Consider the following 21,630-nt stretch of genomic DNA (forward strand, 5'->3'; position numbering starts at 1 on the left):
AAGGTCTCACAGTCTATGTCTCGCTTGCTCCTTTATCAGATGGACTACAGGATCCCAAGCTGGTGGTAGAGAAAAGCCATCTTCCCTATTAAAGTATGGATATTTCTTAATCTCAATGGCCTCGCCGTCGCAATGGCGTCGGGATGTATTATAAATTCAATATACGCGATATAATCCGTTTTCATAGTTTTATTTTATAAGAAGGTTACAATTTAACATAATACAAATTAGCTTCATGCAGTCAAACCTTCAACCATTCCGTAGCTGAGCATCAGATAACTTAACTTCTTCCCATTTAACCTAATAGATAGACCTATAACAGCGCTTACTTTAAAACTCAATAATTTACTATTACCAATAAGTGATTGACAGATTATAAACGACACGTCAATAAGTAACTGGGTCAACGCAGGGACACACGCATGCTAAATATATAATATTATGGTTTAACGAAGTGGTAATAAAAAAAGTATTTCGAATTACTTAGTCGTAAAAGGTTCAATAGGCAGCAAGTGCCTGCTATTAAGTGTACCAAAATTAATTTAGGAAATAAAATATTTACGCACCAAAGCGCCTTGGTAAACATTGCACTCAGTTGAGTACAATGCGCGTTGTTACGTTGTTACGTTGCTAGTGCTTCCAGTTTAGTACATAGGTTGTAACATGGCAAACCTGCATAGTGCAGCCAGTTGTAAAAAAAAAACAAAGCCATACGCCCGTCTTTTGTTTTTTCTCATCAATTTTCTGCTGGAATTTTGTTGCAAATAACACAACTTTGATTTTATTTATTTAATGCGACAATGCTTGATTTGTATTAACAGTATTAACGAGGGTTGAGTCTAAAGCGAGGTTTAGACTAGCAAGAACTTGCATGCAATTTACGTTACATTGCTGACTACTAAGGTAATCAGATACCGCAATGTAATGAAAATTGCATACAAGTTCTTGCTAGTCTAAACCTCGCTTAATGCAGCCCTTTCTTTTGGTTTAAAACTGAAGATGCATGATTGAAGCTACTTATTTTCTGGATATTCGCTCCTGAAGTTTTTATCTGCTTGCGCCTGGTGAGGTGAGCCCGCGTAGCCCGCAGTAGCACCCGCTGCCGGAATTCATCGTTCGGCTCGACGAAGATTGGAATTCGAAAACGTTAAGGCCAGTGACGATATTTTATTGGTTTTGACTCTCGTACTGACAGAAATTAGTTTAATTTATTATTGTACATATTTTTACTATTATATTGTGTTACTTTAAGGACCTAGTTTTCATTTTCTACCGCTCCAGTTAGCCGGCTACAAGGTACATGGAATTTTCGATAATAAATAATGAAGTAAATGATGTGCATATGATCGCACACATACATCATATACTTATTTATTAGAGTAATAAAATAAAAATAAATAACAACATGATAAGCCCAAAAACTAGGCCTAGGTAAGTGTGCCTACCTGCAATGCAAAATATTTATTTGATCAAAATTAGGTATATATACATAAATATCCGTCATAATTTAATTTGCTTGCAAGGGGTATCCTGTATATCACAACGAATGCGTTGCTAAACAGGTAGATAGATAGATACTAACTTAGGTAGATAGATATTAACTAGTAGGTAGATACTAACTTTCGAGTATGAATAGGAGGGACATCTTTTGTTTTACATCTAAACTAATCCGCCCCTTTCATGTCCTAAGGGTACATTAGTTGGTTACAAGGATACCTACAGCAGTTAGACGCAGATGTAAATTCCTGTATAACCAAGAGGGCTGATTCTGATATAACAATTTGTTTATATTTCTTGTTTTGATAGGTCCTTGAGTCATGTCATTAGCTAGCTAACGCTAACTGGTATGCAGAAAATGCAATCAGTCGTCGTCTCGTTAGGCATCTCGCTTGCACTTATTGATGCCTGGCTTGACTCAAGGTCGGATGAAAAATCAAAACCTTATCAAATTATTAAACCATAATCGCCGTCCAGGTGTAAATTCTTGCGGAAGCAAGCACTCCAGAGAGCGTGTAATACTGGGAATCCAATCTAAAGTTTAATTGGTAACGTAATTATCACATTAAGATAATGGGCAGCGTTTGCCTTAAGTTAGGTTTGCTTTGGACATTGCTGGTGTTTCACAATGGCAGGATAATTGTTTAGACCAAGTTAGCTCAGATAAGTCGTATGCTACTAACTAACTAAACTAAACTATTTCATTTAAAAACATTTATATAATATAATTATGCTATGCACTATGCACTACAACCTAAACTAAGATACTATCCGAAAAGCGAACATGCATGCATGCATTTAAGTGGGGCTCCAATACAACAAACTTGATTTTTTTGCCGTTTTTTGCGTAATGGTCGGTTTTTCATATTATGTCAACCCTAAATAAGAGTATATTCAGGTTTTCCTAATTTTGATGCATATGATACGTAGGGTGAACTACAACCAGAACAGGTGATCCAGTCTACAAAACGGCGGATTTTTATAAATGTTTGAAATCTATGGTATATTGAAGATACATAAAATAATATTAGGAGTGAAACAAGAAAATTTCATTAAACATTAGTGACATTGAATTGTTGCGGATGTTTAAAGAACTAAACGCCAATATTTACCTACCGAGCACTCATATTTTCAAACAACCCATGTTGTTTGCCCGAAATTCTCCAGATAGCTTTAAACACAAAACCAAACATTCCATAACTAAATCTTGAACTCGAAAACAGAACAACAATGGTAACGTGATTTGCCACAAGTTTCTGAATGAATTTTTATTTACGTGAGCGGTTATTGATTTTATTTGTCGGGTTTGACGTTAATTATTAACACATCAATTACTAGTTAGCATTAGATACTGTCGCCGTACAATACTAAACATAAAGCTATAAGAGCATATAAAAATGGTTACATTATTTTGATATTTAAGACTACTCATGCTTAGGTACATCTATAATTTATAGTGCAGGGTCCCGTTTATCAAAAGCTTGTAGCTTGTAATACAAGTGGAAGTCCCTTTCTAACAAAACCTGTCAAAAAGGGACTTCCACTTGTATTACAAGCTACAAGCTTTTGATAAACGGGCCCCAGGTACTTGTAATCTTTGATTCCTCACTTTCAAGTTGCCCTGTATAGACAAGTATACTTATTTAGGTACCTAGTCGGCTCATAAGTTCTGTCACTGGCCTTTAAAATTTAAATTTGGAACTCCTAAAACAAAAACCGTTCTGCATTTGAATTTCGAATCTTTATTAAATATTTGAGTAGTATAATTTTGCAATTTTCTGTTTTCTTCAACATGGAGTGGACGCTTAAAGATAGCCGTACCGCAATAATTGCACTATATCGTTGTGGTCACTCGCCGACTAAAATTTTTAAGCTACTTGAAAATTTAAAATTCTTTCTAAGATTTGTGTATCGTACCATAGAAAGATACAGTGAGGTCTCTAGTTTAAATGACAAGAAAAGAAGCGGTCGTCCGCGTACAGCTAGGACTCCAGCGGTTGTACAAGCAATTAGGGCACGCATTGCCAGAAATCCCGCTAGGAAACAAAAAGTTATGGCCCTCCAGATGGGTTTGAGCAAAAACACGGTGAAAAGAGTGCTTAATCAAGACCTGAGACTTCGTGCTTATAAACGAAAAACTGGCCATCTTCTCAATGGTCGACTTAAAGCTTTAAGGCTTAAAAGATCTAAAGCTTTATTGAAGAAGTACGCTAAAAATAAGCACCGTTGTATACTGTTTTCGGACGAGAAAATTTTTGACATAGAAGAAAACTGTAATAAACAAAATGATAGAGTGTACGCTCGCAATAGTTAAGAAGCGTCTAATAGCATTTCCCGTATTCAAAGAGGTCATCACCCTTCATCTGTGATGGTTTGGCTGGGAGTTTCTTATGCGGGCGTCACTAGTATGCATTTTTGTGAGAAAGGAGTAAAAACTAGTGCCAAAGTGTACCAAGACACGGTGTTGACTAATATTGTGAAACCACTATCCCATACGATGTTTCTAAACCAGCATTGGGTTTTCCAGCAGGACTCTGCTCCAGCCCATAAGGCAAAGTCTACACAAGCCTGGCTCGCCTCCAATAAAATCGACTTTATACGGCATGAAGATTGGCCCTCCTCTAGCCCAGATCTTAATCCTTTAGACTATAAAATATGGCAGTATTTAGAGGAAAAGGTGTGCTCAAAACCTCATGCAAATCTAGACTCGCTGAAAAAATCTCTTGCTACGGCAGTGGCCAATATCGACATGAAAGTGGTGCGTGAATCCATTGACGACTGGCCACGAAGACTTCAAGCCTGTGTAGATAATTATGGCGGTCATTTTGAATAAATGTTATACATTTAGATTCTCTAGTTTATAAGCTTTCAAACGCTGTACAAATTATACGGAATAAACTTAAACTTTTGATTTTATTTGATACTATGTATATGACAGAACTTATGAGCCGACTAGGTACATTCAGGGTTTGCAATCCGGATCCGAAATGTATGAAATTATCCAGATCTGGATCCGGATCCGCGGATCTTCTCATACATTTCGACTCCGTCGTGCAAACCCTAGGTACACTTAAGTTACCTGTAGGTGATGTTGAGTGATTGTAAAAAATATATTTTAGCAAACAAGGATAGTCCGGACCCGGACCCGACTCTGGATAGGTATGTCTTTAAACTGCAACCAAAAGAGAGGTAGGGCACGGTGAAATGTCATCTCGCTGAATCTCAAGCAGCCCATCTGGGGAAGTACCACCTTACAAATAATTATATCCATAATACCATTGCTACTCACTCTACCTATATAGGTATGTAGTGTTGTGTTCACTTTCGCTTTACAAACAGGCCAGAAATATAAAAATACATTTTCTTATGTCCAAACAAGAAACGTCTTTTGTTATCTTCAATGTAATTAAAATACAATGTGTTATACCTATTTTGTGTTATATATGAGACCTACGGCCACTGAAGAAAGAGTGAATTGTCTTGTCACTCGTGTCAATGTCATTCAATAAAATAACGTAAACATTTACATATGTTATTATTAATATAAATTATGAATACATAAAACTGGCGACGAGGATGGAGGAATTAGAACGCTTTACGCGCTTGCGGGCATCGGTACGTGGTCAACTTACAAAATTAGACCAACAACTACAACAATTACACATAACATCAGACTTTGAAATATGTCAACGGCTTACAAGCCTTGAAAATTACGAGAAAAAGTTTGACAACATCCAGAATGAAATAGAGTCACGAACAGATAGTATAGAAACCGAAATCGAGCAACGCCACACAACAGAGGAAAGTATTTTGCAATTAAAATTGAAGTTACACGGCTCACGCCCTACCCCCGCTGTCGATGCATCCTCAACTTACGTGTCGGTATCGCAGCACGCTCGGAGTCTTGAAAGCACGCGCGATAATACGTCCGTGGCTGTACACCGACCCAAGATCACATTTCAACCATACAATGATCGCGAAGACTTCACAAATTTCATACGAAGGTTGGAAACATACATGAAATTAAATATCTGTGAAGATTCAAGAACCCGGACGCTAATGCTTTTAAGCTCTATACCACCAGACTTACACCAAAAAGCCTACGACTTATGTGCACCCGACGATCCATGTGAAATGGATTTCAATCATATTGCCAAAATGTTGAAAGATTATGTAGATCCAAAGCCTAGCGTATGGGCTTGCCAGCATAAATTTATTACGCGAGTACAAGATACACATGAATCAGTCATGCTTTATACCTCTGAATTGAAACGTTTGTGTCAAGATTGCGAGTTTTCGTGTATTCACTGCAAGAAATCAATCTGCGATCAATTTCTTACTCTACAATTTATAAGAGGTTTACGCGACAACGATATAAGAACAAAACTCTTACAGGAAGTAAAAGTATCAAGTTTCACAGACGTAGTAAAAAATGCAACTACACTCGAACTGGCAAAATCGGACAGTAGTTACATGTCGCCTGCACACTGCTCTACGCAAGAACCGAAAGATCAACACTTCATTAAAACTGGATTCAATAATTTTAAACGTAAAATGGATAACAAACCTCTTTCGATTAAAGATTTAAAGGGGAAATGTTTCCGTTGCGGAAGTCAAGAACATCAAGCGAATACGTGTCGAAGCATAAATGACATATGTACCAAGTGCAAACGAAAAGGCCATCTTGCTCGAGTTTGTTTACGATCTATGCAAGCCAGCAAACAAATAGAACATGAACTTGCGGAAGAACACGACGTGGATAGCTCGTCTGAAACAGTCGATGACAACACACCCTGGGATATGAACTTGATACAATCGTGTAGGACAGACAAGTTCATGATAAACGTGTCTCTCAACAACAGGGACACCGTCATGGAAGTAGATACAGGTGCGGCCCTGTCGTCCATGTCTTACAAGGATTTTAAGAAATTAAATACAGGGTGTAAAATATACAAAACTAAAATTACAATGAGAACATATACGAAGGAAGTCTTCGTACCATTTGGCGTAGCTTATGTTACATGCAAATACAAGGATAAAATTTTTGACGGAAAACTTTACATTATGAAGCAAGACTTGGACGCTATCTTTGGTCGAACATGGATACGCGCAATAAACCTATTTGACATGGACAATATCAATCAAGTCAACTTAGAAACACATCCAGAAGTCGAAAAACTTATGTCTGAATATTCCAATGTATTTGATGGTACCCTAGGTTGTATACCTAACTACAAAGGTCGTCTCACCTTGAATGAAAATTCAACGCCAATCTTTGTCAAACCTAGACGCATTCCATATGCGCTAAAGGATAAGGTAGATGACGAAATAGAACGATTATGTAAACAAGGAGTCATTACAAAGATTGACAACTCAGAATGGGGAACACCTGTTGTACCGATTGTCAAACCTAACGGTAGCATACGCTTATGCGCAGATTATAAAGTTACCCTAAATAAAGTCATTAAAGATGAACAGTACCCCATCCCTATCATAGAAGACATCCTTGTAGAGATGAATGGCGGAGAGTTGTTCTGTACATTAGACCTTAGCCAAGCCTATTTACACATGATGATGGACGAAGAAAGTGCCATGATGCAGACCCTCAGCACACACAAGGGAACTTTTAAAGTAAACAGACTCATGTTTGGGGTCAAAGTAGCCCCAAATTTATGGCAAAAGTTCATGGATCGACTCCTACAAGGAATCACTGGCGTTAAATGCTTTTTCGATGACATCATCATCCAAGGAGCTACAGAAAAACAACTGCTGGCTAGACTACGACAAGTATTACAAAAACTAAACGAAAACAACTTGAAACTTAACAAAGAAAAATGCCATTTTATGAAGGCGAGCATCGAATATTTAGGACATATTATAGATAAAAATGGTTTACACAAAAATAAAAACAAAGTAAAGGCTATTACAGATACTAAACCACCCAGTAACGTAAATGAATTAAGGATTTTTTTAGGCATGGCTAATTATTATAACAAATTCATACCGAACTTAGCTTCAATATCTACGCCTTTGAATAACCTGCTTAAGAAAAACGCACACTTCGTGTGGACTCGCCAATGTAACGAAAGTTTCAATAGGATCAAAAAAGAAATACTCAGCGATAGGGTTTTGACCCACTTCAATCCAGAACATCCACTGGTTTTAGCTACAGATGCATCACCTACGGGACTTGGAGCTGTTCTATCGCACCGCTTACCCGATGGTTCTGATAGACCTATAGCATTCGCATCCCGCTCATTAACAAGTAGCGAGAAAAAGTACAGCCAAATAGACAAGGAAGCTACATCGCTGTTCTGGGGCCTTAAAAAGTTCTTCCACTATTGCTACGGACGAAAATTCATACTTGTGACTGATCACAAGCCACTAACTACTATTTTTCATCCACACAAGACTTTGCCAGCAATGAGCACAATGAGGCTTTTCCACTACGCGCATTTTCTATCCGGCTTCAATTACACAATCGAGTACCGGACTTCGAACGATAACAGCAATGCTGACTATTTGTCAAGATTCCCAGTAGATACAATAGCTCCCAATATAATTGATGTACATACTGCATTTCAACTAAATCAAATAAATACAATCACGGTTGACCGGGGGAAAATTGCTGAAGAAACCTTAAAAGATACCGAATACAGCAGCCTGTTACAAGCGTTGATGGCGGGTACGACTGTTCGCAGATATGGCTACAATGATAATGAACTTACTATTCAAGATGGATGTCTCTTAAAGGGAGTGCGAGTCATGATACCTGTAGCGCTGAGAAAACGGGTATTAGATGAGTTACACTCGGGACACCTCGGTATGGTGAGGATGAAATTACTAGCACGAGGCTACGTCTACTGGAAAAATATGGACAAGGACTTAGAAGAGATGGTTAGAAACTGTCGTGAGTGTCGGCTACACCAAAACGAGCCTCCACCGGTTACACTACACCACTGGGAGCCTCCGACAGGCCCGTGGCAGCGACTCCATATTGATTTCGCGGGACCTCTGAAGGGACAGTCATTGCTTATAGTTGTCGATGCTTACACCAAATGGGTTGAAATCTTCCCAACCAAAACGACAACCAGCTCTTGGTGTATCAGAAAATTACATGAGATTTTTCTTACGTTTGGGTTCCCCTTAACACTTGTTTCTGACAATGGACGTCAGTTCATTTCAACAGAGTTCGAAAACTACCTTAAAGAAAAAGGAGTAGTACATAAAACATCCGCACCGTACCATCCAGCTACGAATGGGCAAGCCGAGAAATATGTTCAGACCATAAAAAAGACTCTAAATTGCATGAACGCTGAACCAGGTAATCTGCATGACAAAATTCTAGCAGTAAAGGAACGCTTATTAAGAACCCCGAGTACTACAACCGGCAAGAGCCCATATGAACTTATGTTTAGCAGAACAATAAGAAACATGTTGCACGTGCAGTTCAAGACCAGGGGGGAAGATGTGGGGGCAAGGCCCGAAAGATCTGAAGAAAACCGCATCGTGCGCTCATTTACCGTTGGCCAGAGGGTTCAAGCTAGAGATTATACTAACGGACGTAATAAATGGCAATTTGGAACTGTAACTAAAACTCTAGGTCGGCTCCATTACGAGATAAGGATGGATTCTGGAGATACTTGGAAGAGACACATAGACCAGATGTTGTGCACCGTAATACCAATTCAAGATGCAGAAGACCGATCTTAGAGATTTGCGACGGAGGTGTTATACCTATTTTGTGTTATATATGAGACCTACGGCCACTGAAGAAAGAGTGAATTGTCTTGTCACTCGTGTCAATGTCATTCAATAAAATAACGTAAACATTTACATATGTTATTATTAATATAAATTATGATTACATAAAAATGCAAATTCTTTATCATTGTCGCAAGCATTTTCACGCTGCGGCTATTATCGGTGGCTTACTTTTACTTTATTCTCGTGAATTCCGACGTAAAACAGCGTATTCGCACTTAATGCTAAACATTCTGTACCTAAGCACTTTTGAGGCTCATAAACTAGTGCCTTTTTTTGGCTACCTATGTGTAAAAATACCTGGGGCCCGTTTCTAAAAAGCTTAATAATTGTCACTTGTAATACAAGCGGATGTCACTTTTTGACAGCTTTTGTTAGAATGGGACTTCCACTTGTATTACAAGTTACAAACTTTTGAGAAACGGGCCCCTGGAAGCGTATTGGCGTATTGTAATAACAGGTTAAATTATACAATTGACCGAAGAACCAAAAAGAAAGGTCACCATTTCAGGTTGGTCAAAAATTGTTTCATTTGTCCGGATGTTCTCTACAGGACGCATTTCTCGACCGATTTTTGTGAAATTTTGTGTGCCGATTACAGTTATGTAAAAAATTTTTTGATTCAATTTATGGAAATTGTTCAAACTGGCGGAGTCATGGGGTATCGCGAGGTGTGGAGCTCACAGAGCCACTAGTATTGTTTTGGATATAATTTGTCAGTGTCAGAAGTGACATTTCTTCAGCCGGAAACAAAACTCATAACCTATTATTACAATCAGAATACGGCCCCTGGTGTAGTAAAATAAATAAATCACGCTGTGGCACACAAGTAAGCTTTTCCAGAATATAATTCTATAAACTAGCTTGTCATAGTTGTCATCCATCGATCCAAAGACAAATCGTTGAATAATTAATCATACACAACTGCTTCAGAAAAAAATACCTATTTTACGAGTAGGAACTAATTTTAAATACGGCTGTAAAAGTAGTTGTGTTACTACTCGTAAGAAATGCTACAAATATTTTGAGGCCGACCTCTCTAGCTCGTTTTCTCACTCCCAATCTAATCACAAACATTTGAAACAGCGCTTTATCTTCACATTAAATAGCATTGAAACATCAAACCGGGACTTTTATTTCCAAAGCCGCGGATAGAAGCGGGTTTATGGGGATGGGCGGAGTGCCGTGCGTGAAACACGCTGCGTTGTCCAAACAAGCTACCACCTGCAGCGTGATTTATCGCTTTTATTTTTGTATCGTCATAATATATATGATGTATTAGTTGACCAAAAGAATCGTATAGACATTGAAAATTTGTCGGCATGGCGCAATATTTTCCTAAAGACTGAGATAGTTGTTTTTAAAATAATTGTAAATTATAAGATTACATAATTACATGAGGTAATCAGTCACACCAGTTCGTTATCGCTTTCGGTGCAAAAGTGCCCATAATGCTCACGGCATTACCCCGCTGGATGGCTATGGACAGCTTCTGCACCAGTTACGATTCGGAGCGGGGTCCTCTCCCTTTTGCTTAAGTAAGTCGACGGCCTATGTCACGCACAAATTGTTTCTCGTCAGCACCCCAGCAGCCCGCGGTTTCCACCGCAAAAGGGACGAAAATATACCCCGAGCCCAATGGCGCATACTTTTGGTGCTTCACCCCCGCCTGAGACTCGGCCGCCGCTCCGGCCGCGCGTGCTGTGCGACTGATATGAGAGGCGGCGAAGGTGCTGACGCACGTAGCGTCCCAGATCAAGCACCGTCCTCTCTCCCACGGCACTAATGTTAGGCCACTTGCCGTCCGTGCGACTTAGACCCGGAGGCTCAAGCACGGATGGAACACCAGCTGACCTGAGCGCCCTCTGGACCACGTCGTTCTGAGCATGGTGACGCGGATGCCTCCCGACGCATCGCCGGCAACTCGATGCATGATGGCCGTCAGCCCCCACCGTGGTACCGCAGATGCATACGTGTGGTTGACATACATCGCAGCCATGGCGGAGAGCGACGGACACCCCGCAACAAGTCACCGTCGAGTAGAGGTGAGGGTAACGCCTGCAGCCAAGCCCCTGACTCCGGCCGCGCCACTGCCAGAATTAAGCCTTGCGCGGTCTACACCCGAAGCCTTCCCAACCAGATCGCCCAAGGTGGCCTTACACCCTACGTAATCCCACGCGCGCTGGAGTCTTGGGTTAGTTGTTTTATGTGTGAAGTGAATGTAATCTTACAAAACGAAAGTGACAAAAAAGACAATAATGCCCATAAGCGTGTTAATGCCAACTAAATAAATTTGAATGCAGCTAAGTAATTTTTAATAACAACCTTATAATAGGGTTGTTGAGACATGTTGAATTTTATAACTAAATCGAGTTTAGTAGATAGAAAATGAGCAATTTATAACCATAAATTGGAAACCTACAAAATATATGGGTTTTTTTTACTTTCAAATAGGCAAAAATAATGGTTCCATTCGATTCCTTACATTTTATTTAAAACAAATATTATATAGCAATAATATACATAAACGCAATATTTCACCGACAAAATTGCAATTTCCTTCTTTTCCATAAACGGCTTCTAAGCAATAGCGAAGTTACATGGTGACGCTGAAGTCACGATGTATTGGCATTTTGTAAGAAGCGTTTCGTCAGTTAAGTGCGGGTTCCAAACTTTGACCATCATTTGTGATTTTTGTATTGCGTTAAGACAATGGGTCCCATACAGACATTTGATCCTCAAAACAAGCAGGAAGCGACTTTGTTTTATACAATGTAGTGATATCTTATCGTACAACCTACCTGCATGCCTTTATTATTTCCTCCTAATTTGACGCGAAGCAATATAACAAAGTAGGTCACCAAAACATAGGTGTAGAGTATTTATTTATAGCTGTGCAATACCGTGAAGGTTTGATGAACTGGCAAAATTTAGCAGGCAACTGACGTCACATCATACAAGCCTACGTAACTTCTTACTTGCACAGGCTTTAATGCAAATTATTTATATTTTAATACTCTTTTGACATCTTAAAACTTTACTTATTTCTTCCTCTTTACTCTTTAAACCTTTTTTCCTTTCTTTTTCTTCTTTTTTCTTTATTTTTTTCTACTTTTTTTCTTTTTTTTGTAATCTTTTGTTATTGAAAGTAACAAAGCATCTATTTTTGTAGAAAAGTCGCAACCAAAGAGTGTGATAATATATGTATAGTAAAAGAGAGCCAACTCGCGAGTAAATATCAAAAAACGTCGACACTAACGCCCCAAGCGGAATATTTATTTATTTATTTAATCTTTATTGCACAAAAGAAAAAACCTTACAGTACAAAAGGCGGACTTAATGCCATAAGGCATTCTCTACCAGTAAACCTTAAGGCTAAGCAGAGACATTGTGGGCGGTGCTACAAATACAACAGCAAAAATAAAATAAAAATTACATAATTATAATCACATATAATATTGGTACTAACCTTTACGTATGTGTGCGTGGCACACATGCATACGAATAAAAAGTCCTTAACCATGTACAAGTGAACTACGGCGAGGTTTCCATTATTTCACCTTATTGCAAAGCAATCAGGTGAAAAATAAATACACCTCAATGTAAGTGCACTGTACATGGTCAAGAAAAAAGGCGCCAATATGTACTGCCGATTCATTCAATGACGACACCAAAGAACATTTTAGTCACAAAAGTAAAAACACGATGTGTAAAAAATTTAAATATCGTTTATTTAACATTACTTACATGCATAACAAACAAAAAAATATTTTCTATGGATACCACTTATAGCTAATTAGTTCGAAATAATACAATCCATTATTAAAACTTGAACGTAAATTTGATTAACTAGCACGAGCCACGAAGCATTGACGCGTTTTAGAAGTATTTTTGTTTTCGTTCGCAAAAATACGTTTTACTTTTATGATTTGACGGTTACTGCCTTTTTTTAAACGTTTCGTTTCACGTTGGGCACGTGGCGAAACTATTTATTTACTTAGTAATGTTGTTAATAAAAAACTATTATATTATGTTCATATAAATAAAAGTGCTTGAACCACAGAAAATTTTAAACGTTTTATACTTGAAACGGAATTTGTGTTGAAAATACAGACAAAGTTATTTTTTTCGTTTTAAGAATAAAGGAGTTTTGTTTCACGCGGTGATGACATCTAGTTAATTTATTTAAAAGCATCAGGTAAGCAAACTTTGTCTCTCATATGACGCTGACGTCGCCAGTTTCTATGTAAACCCTTTTTAGTTTCGCCCCCTGGTCGCAATAGGGTATTCTCCTACTAGTCAAATCAGTTTCTTTTTTAGAACTGTCAAAACGATTTGCTTAAATAGAACAAAACTTGTGTTCAAAAATAACTGCTAAGTTTTCTTATAATTATCTGGTGCTTTATTTCATGTATTGCATTAATTTTCAAGAATTCAGCCAAAATGTAAGGTGTTCCCACTGAAACCGTAAAATAGGGTTCGCGGGGAGAGTTGGGTTATGAATGGGGAGAGAAGGGATGAAAGGGGGGTGAGATGGGATTTTAAGGCTACTGCTACAAAAATAATGTTCCAATTTAAAATGGAGCTATAGTAATACTCATAATAAACAAAAAAATAGATCCAACAATCTTCCAAAATCACCTTTGTATGAAAAAATTTAAGGTGTTTCTACTGAAACCGTAAAATGGGGTGAGTAGGGTTCGCGGGAAGAGGAGGGTTATGAATGGGGAGAAAAGGGATGAAAGGGGGGTGAGAGGGATTTTAAGGCTACTGCTACAAAAATAATGTATTCCAATTTAAAATGGAGCTATAATAATACTCATAATAAAAAAATCCATCCAACAATCTTCCAAAATCACCTTTGTATGAAATCCCATCCCACCCTAATTACGAGGGACTACGGGGTGAGGTGGGATTTCCTGTTTATCGTCAAAGTCATGAAATGGAACTACCCAAAATAAAATAAAAACTAAAATACAAACGTCCGGAACACTTATTATATACACCCCTCAGTTTGCATATGTAAAAATAAAATGTTATCAAGGTTTGAATGTCAGTTTTGTCCCTACTCACCCCATTTTACGGAACACCTTTTTGTTAACAATAACGTTAAAAAAATAACTCATATTTCATTATTTTCACGTGATAATCTTCTTGCATAAATCATCTTGTCACCTTTTAAGAACATTTGCAGATAAAATACCCTATTACTACATAGGTACATTTTGGCACGTTCAGAAATGTTTTCGCGCTCCATTAATCCACATTTTGCTAAGTAAGATGGCCGAATACCGGCATGTACGCGCATTATCTTAAACAGCGCTTTATTTATCATAACTTAATTTGAAACATTGTTGGACTTCGTCACAATTAGAGTACCCGGGACCCGGGTATGTCCTTAAACTACGTCCAAAAGAGAGGTATTTGTATCTATGACATAAAAAAATTACGTTGTTAAAAGAATCGACCAATTAAAATTATCATTTGTTTTTAGGGTTCCGTACCCAAAGGGTAAAAACGGGACCCTATTACTAAGACTCCGCTGTCCGTCTGTCCGTCTGTCCGTCTGTCTGTCACCAGGCTGTATCTCATGAACCGTGATAGCTAGACAGTTGAAATTTTCACAGATGATGTATTTCTGTTGCCGCTATAACTCTATCTACTTAACCTACTAAATACCGATACCGATAAATTTAACTACTTGGATTCAGATATATACTGGATACGTGACACGAACAATGTTCGTAAAATACACCAAACATACTTCACTCGCGGTCTTTACAACCGCATCGTAAGTCACCTGGGGGACTGCGAGTATCTACATATTATACAAACTTAAGCGAGATATATTTGGTCAGATTAGTACCTAAAGTTTATTGTTCGGGTACATGTAATATATTTACGATAGGTGTAATCCCCCCTCCAACTTTCCCCCCGCGGAGATACTTGGTTTCTAAATTATGCATGGTTATAATTTAAGATTATGACAGTGCCAAAGATTGTAATGCAGAGAGGGGGGGGGGAGAATGAGATGGACGTAAGAAAGTGCGGCACCAACGCTCGCCTCCGCAGCTCAGCCTCAGCCGCTCCGGCTCACTCGATGCCTGCACTTTCTTACGGCGGGCGGGGGCTGCCCTCCCTCCGCGCCTTCGGGCTTTTATATACACTCTAGCGGTAGGGACCTAGGGACCAAAAAGACCACGTGGGGTCGGGGTTGACAAATTCGGTTCCGTGACAAATTTGAAATTTAAAACAGAAAATATGCTCGGCTCAGGATAGTAGTTCCGATTCGATTTTTGATATGTATCGTGTACAAAAGTATTAGCCCAAAATATTTAATGAAATAAAAAAATCAGGCCGCCTTGCGTTTTGTTTCACGTAATATTCAATAAAATAAAAAACTTATTTCCGGCGGCTAAAATTGCTTTAAATCATTTAAAAACAACCCAAAAAAGCCCCCCCCACAGCGTCAGTTATCCTCAAACAAGGTGACTTATTTTAAGATCCAACCCTTTGATTTCTTTAACATAATATAAATTTTTGTCTAAGGAATCGTTTGGTATATCTCAAAATTTTGTCGGTTGACACAGTTTTGCTTAACCACGTCCGTAATTTACTACGGACTGGTGGAAGGCCTTGCTACGAACACTCCGTTAACTGCAAAGCTACGCTCGTAGTGCCGTAGTCAATAGCATAAGTACCGAAAATTTTCGTAGAGGCATAACGACAACAGTGTGTCGTGACGACTTCTGAATGGGTTAAGTAAACAAGAGTTAAATGGGGCATTTTCTATGAAAAGGGACCTTATTGTCGATGGCGCTTACGCCGCACAGCGTCGCGCGGCATTGTATTTATATCAGAGCATCGTTAATAATGGCGTAAGCGCCATCGACAATAAGGTCCCTTTTTATAGAAAATACCACAAATTATACCTTTACTACTCGTAGTGTTAGTCCCAAAACTAAGCTACCTTCTACTAGATAACTACTACACAACTACTTTACCAACCACCTGAGTTAAGTTGTAGTTGTATTGGTCAACAATAATGGGCTCTCTATTTGGAATTCGAGAAAATTCTAATTAAGAGTCCGCAGCAAGCTCGGCCGAATTTCACCTTCTCATACAAACGGAGTTTCGTTCTCATTATAAAACTACTCGTTGGATTGTATCGTAATAAAACTTTGCACACTAAATAGAGCAAAAACAAGTTGTGTATGAAAAACTTAAATTCGCTGTATTTTTTTAACTGAGGTATCTGAAGCTACATAAACTAATTACAGACATAAATATACCTTATCCTATTGTAAGTACAAAGATTCAGAGCAATCTAGCTAGTCGTTTTACAATGAGAGCGTATAGGTTATAGGTTTTCGCGGGCTTGGTCTCCGTAACTCGACGTCATATTATTGCGCCTATTTTGCGTAATGGGTTGTCGGCACTACTCTCGCCAACCCAACTCTTCCAAGAAGCCTAGCAGACCCTTGATGTTACCGAAGATCAAGAGAGATCATCGCGAACCGAGCTATTATGCCCGGTACTCTGCCACCCCTGGGCATTCGAGAATGAAAATGAGAGCGTAACTACGTTTGTATGGATAACCGAGCTTGCTGTGGACTCTTAAACTTAATTACAACAATACAACTTTCAAATGAATCTGTCGTATGTAGGTACGAGGTTTGCCAAAACGTTAACCACTTTCGGAAATTAATTAACGCCAGTCTTTTGGAAGTAATTTGGCACATGACTTGTTTGCAAGGCATACGATTGGCAGAAAAAGGTGACGCTCAATTTTTATATGCAGTTTCTGTTGAACAAATTGGGCTATGTATTATTTAGACTCATAATTAAGTAATAGGAGTAAGTATTTAATCAGGTATTTAATTTCACATTTTCTTCGTTTGTCATGATCTAATTACCTACTCTCGTCTCGTCTCGTGACTTTTTCCCTACCTTATTTAAGTTTCTAGGCCCCTGGTAATTTACCTTTTTATATATGGATCAAGTGCCGAAAGACACTCGTACCGGTAGCGTCATGAAGTGAGTCATCCTTGTTGTTAAAAAATTCAGATTACGACTCGTCGAGTTCTCTGCACAGGACAGAAATCCGTGCACAGGATATTAATAAAAGATGAACTCGTAACACACCCGCGGCAATGAACTGACTCGACCCAATCTAAATTAAAATGTATATGTGTGTCAATAAATGAACACTTATTGAAGAAGAAGGTTTAAAAGTAAATACTTAATACTCTTTTTGTTTGTCCTTTATATCAAAGAGATGAAAACAAATGTTTAATGCTTTTCAGACTAGAAAAGTTTTGTATTCAAAGTCTGTCTGAATGTCACACATTTTGCTCGAAAACTTAGGTAAGATAATAATACTCGCCTATTTTTAACGATTTTGTAACCCACGCCACCAACGTGAAACTCTTCAAAATTTTCTTAAATAACTGTCTTAAGATTCTATTTTACTTTACTGTTCTTTTAGTAAGTATTTTGTTATTCGTATCGAACAATGCTACAGAACATTCAATTTTTCGTGGCTCGACACGCACTTGGCCGTTCCTTTAATAATGCACTTGATCAATCAACCTTGAAAGCTTTTTCCAACCTAGAAAGCACATTAACTCAAGCTTATTTTCTACTTTTAAATCTCTTCAGCATTCTTTCTACTTTACTTCAGGTATACATTGCGGCGCTAATTGAGATATTTTATTATCTATCATTATTTTGTAAAATATCAATCAATGTGTACAGTCGGTAGCAGCTAAAGTTTCCTTTCCATATAGATCATACCTCCTCATTATAGATATCTTCTCCTACGGTAATAATAGTATTTTGTGAAACAGGTACATAATAAGGGTTCTTAAAATTCAACGGCCGAAGTCACAGTAAAGACTGGCCCGAGAATTTTAAGACCTAGTTATGTATCGTTGCCGTTGCACACAATATTTTTTCCAAGACAGTGGTAAACACCTAAAATTATAAATAAAATCAAAGTAAATAATTGTTTGTAGATCTTTGCCTAAAAGTAAGAATTAAAAAAATACAACAGTTGCATAATATTGTATGAATATTCCTAAGAATACTGCTGTTAGGAGCTTAAGAACACTGCGCCGGCGCCGGGGCCCCGCGCGCCACACTCTTCTTATTAAATTGATTTCGATCTCACTGGCAGTCATTTAATCTACAAATGAGAGTGCCTGGAGTAGAAAAATATGTCTAGTACTTAGGTTTATGACTAAGACTAAATATTCATATTGTTGAGTAACTAATAATTCTTTATATTATTATTTTAGCTTTAATACAGTTCGTTTTAACAGAAGTCTTTTTTTTTTACCTGTTTTATCGTACGTTAAATGCTAAGAGAAATTTCTCGCTTTAGTTTATTAGTATTTACGCCACCTTAATTTTGTCATACCCTCGAAGTGTAGAAATATTTTTTAACACAGGCCATTAAGGAGTAAGAATTATATCAGCCGGGCTAGCATATGATTGGCGCGACAGTATATCGCCGCGAGATAGACTACCCGTCCCTCTTTAATTAATACAGTTAGAAAAAGACGGGTAGTCTATGTCGCGGCGAGATACTGTCGCGCCAATCATGTGCTAGGCCTACAGGTACCTAGTTTTGTTAAAGCTCGTCTTCTTATTAAACATTCTGAACAGCGCAGGGCCTCGGACCCTGGACATGATACGAAGTAGTAGTAAGTAAGTATTAAAAGTTGGAAGAATTATGTCGGACAAACTTTTTAAAGAGGGGAGTCCTTTAGTGGACACCTTCATCGTAGCTATTTACGAGTAAAACGTGGCATACGCTTGCATACTTTTCACAGGTCTAAAGGGCTTATTACACTTTGCTAAATTTAGTCATCCTAATTAGACTGCTTAGGATAGGAAGGACGCTCCTGATTACACTGTTCTAAACGCGATTACACACTACTAATTTAGAATTCTAAATCATTTAGAATCCTAAATTTAGCAGTGTTAAATATTATTACACCTATCCTAACTAGGACGCTAAATCATTCAGCTTGTCAGGACCCATCATCCGTGCTCCTAATTAGGATATCCTTACTTGGTAAACGCGATTACACTTTACTAATTTAGGATTCTAAATCATTTAGAATCCTAAATTTTTGCTTGCAATTTTAATTATGTAGTTAGTTGCTAAATTGACATGTAGGTTATCAATAGATGAGGAACAGCTATCGTCTCTATTAAATTACATACACACATATATGTTATGCATTTATGAAATGTGTATTCAATATTCTTACAATATAAGCTTTATGTTTCAGCGTTTAGATGAAAAAAAGAACGAATATTCAAAGAAGAAAGTCAGAATACCCAACGCTATAATCTTATTTAAAACAAAATTACTGTTTGAGTTAAAGAAAATATGAAACGGCAAAGTATTGTTCGAACATGAATGGCTTCAAAGTTGAATCAATAGAATATGGCACCTTTTAGTATATTACTGTCCTTGGCATTAGCGCTGCGCGCTGTATTCACGAGGTTTCATTTCAAGCCGTTTTTAGGAAATTTTATTACGTGCCAAACTTTTTTTACAACCATATCCCTTGCTATTTTCCAAAAATAATACAACCTGTTTTTTGATGATTGGCTACTGAGAATATGGGCCTTTAATCGCAGGATTTTATGCGGTCAATAATATTACTCTGATTAGCCACGAATTTTTTTTTCTATGATTCTGATATTTGTCTATATCATTAATGCATATATGTATTTTTAGCGAGAAAACAAGAAATTACCCTCAACCCCCTGTCACTGTATAGGTATACATTTGAAATAGGTACTCACGCTACGCGCTCTACACCCACTGATCAACCCAGAAATTATAGGTTTAAAAAAGGTCAAATATGACACATATATTATTGCTGTATAGGGAATCTTACGGAAAACTCTGCGCAGGGGGCGCCACTACCACAATCTGAGGGTCTATCGCGAAACAAGAAAATCTAAATTTCGTGATCTAACATCTCTTTCACTTGCATATTCGAGCGATAAAGAGGCAGATAGCGAAATTTCGGATTCTCGTTTCCCGGTAGGTCCTCTGTAAACGAACCGCCTGTGATGCATCAATGTCATATTTAATTATCTCTGAAAACTTGTCAAAAACCTGTTAAAGGTACAGTATGTATAAGTTAATTTATAGTTTACTAAGGGGGCTAGTTCTGCACTCTGGTGGCAGAACCTTGCAGTAACATCCCCTATTAATACTGATAAGTTTTCATTCATAGTTGATGATAGTCAAACTTTTTGACATTTTGAAAGTCTAGAACTAAATTATTGGATCTAGTCTAAACTTAAATATTAATGTCACATTTGACCTGGTTGTTAAATATAAATTGACTTACCCAGTTGAAATCGATAGAATTTCGTTGAGGCCGCTTGAAACTTGAATTAAGTTGCCGAGGCGTGAAAATTGCTGTACAGATAATAAATTTCACTAATAATCACAAAATGTTCACTACTCACTAGTCATAGTCTACACTATTTACACTAACAAGATATAATTACATCAAGCCAAAGTTTGGTCCGCGCACCAGAATCGATTTTTTTCTCCCGAAAATATATTTACAGTTCTTTGGATATTTGGGTTCTAGATATGAATACGTAATTGGTTGATATAGTTATGATATCAGTGTTTTAAGTCACTTAGTTTGGACCGACGGGTTTATATCTACATTGGTTCACTTAGTTACGGGTATAGATAAATAACTTCTAAAGTTTTTGGCTAATAGGTTGAAAGGTAAAGTATTCTACCTACATAGTTGATAAAAGTAAAACACATAAACACACATCCATCATACACATTCACTAATTATAAAAAGTACGTCTGTGAGGATGATAACAAAATTTAATTACTGTGCAATCGATTATGTTTACTGATGTCTGGACTGATACTCATAAAATTATAGTTAGCACTCGCTTATGTTGTCTTCGATAAGTTCAAAAAATATTTACACATCCATAAAAGCGGCAATGTTTCAAATATTTCGCGGCAACTCTGGGCGGCTTCAGCATACGTCCGCCCTGCCGCACTAACGCGGACCGACTGAACATACTGAAACCTTTTCATGCATTTCTGGAACCGGTACTCCATATTCTGAAAGCACTGAACCGATTTACCGTTTCCACGGGTAAGAGTAGGATAGCACGATTTTTGCTGTTGCTATCTAACCGCCAAGCTTGAGCCGTGCCTATCAAAATAAACGCTACGGCGTTCGCGACCGGTCTGTTTTTGGTGGATTAAATAGGAACAATAATGCACTTACTTCCCTGCTTTATTTCCAGCAGTTTCTTCCGTATTCACTACACAGCTCCAAATATGAATGCATAAAA

At 37.9% G+C, this 21,630-nt stretch overlaps 2 protein-coding genes across 9 annotated transcripts in view; one reads left to right on the plus strand and one right to left on the minus strand.

Moving 5' to 3' along the window:
• LOC134748806 (small conductance calcium-activated potassium channel protein) overlaps window positions 1-21,371 on the minus strand; it is a 246,757-nt gene extending 225,386 nt beyond the window's left edge. For 3 of the 8 annotated variants that reach the window (XM_063683603.1, XM_063683608.1, XM_063683601.1), the window contains exon 1: window positions 20,643-21,369. The gene's annotated coding sequence lies outside the window, so the exon portion shown is untranslated. Of the gene's footprint in view, window positions 1-20,642 lie in introns of all 8 variants that reach the window. The other 5 variants (XM_063683606.1, XM_063683602.1, XM_063683605.1 and 2 more) reach the window with 4 other exon arrangements.
• Window positions 6,205-9,210, plus strand: LOC134749078 (uncharacterized protein K02A2.6-like). Its single transcript, XM_063683983.1, has 2 exons — window positions 6,205-6,385; window positions 6,716-9,210. The coding sequence occupies exons 1-2, from the start codon at window positions 6,205-6,207 to the stop codon at window positions 9,208-9,210; spliced, it is 2,676 nt and encodes an 891-aa protein (XP_063540053.1).
• Window positions 21,372-21,630: the final 259 nt, after the last annotated feature.

Source organism: Cydia strobilella, chromosome 17, assembly GCF_947568885.1.
Source record: "Cydia strobilella chromosome 17, ilCydStro3.1, whole genome shotgun sequence".
Lineage (NCBI taxonomy): Eukaryota > Metazoa > Arthropoda > Insecta > Lepidoptera > Tortricidae > Cydia > Cydia strobilella.

Excerpts from the sequence above, each read along its gene's own strand:
- LOC134749078 (XM_063683983.1), top strand. The coding sequence starts at position 6,205 with ATGCAAGCCAGCAAACAAATAGAACATGAACTTGCGGAAGAACACGAC. Across the intron at positions 6,386-6,715 it reads CGTCATGGAAGTAGATACAG|GTTGTATACCTAACTACAAA; the intron begins GTGCGGCCCTGT and ends ATGGTACCCTAG.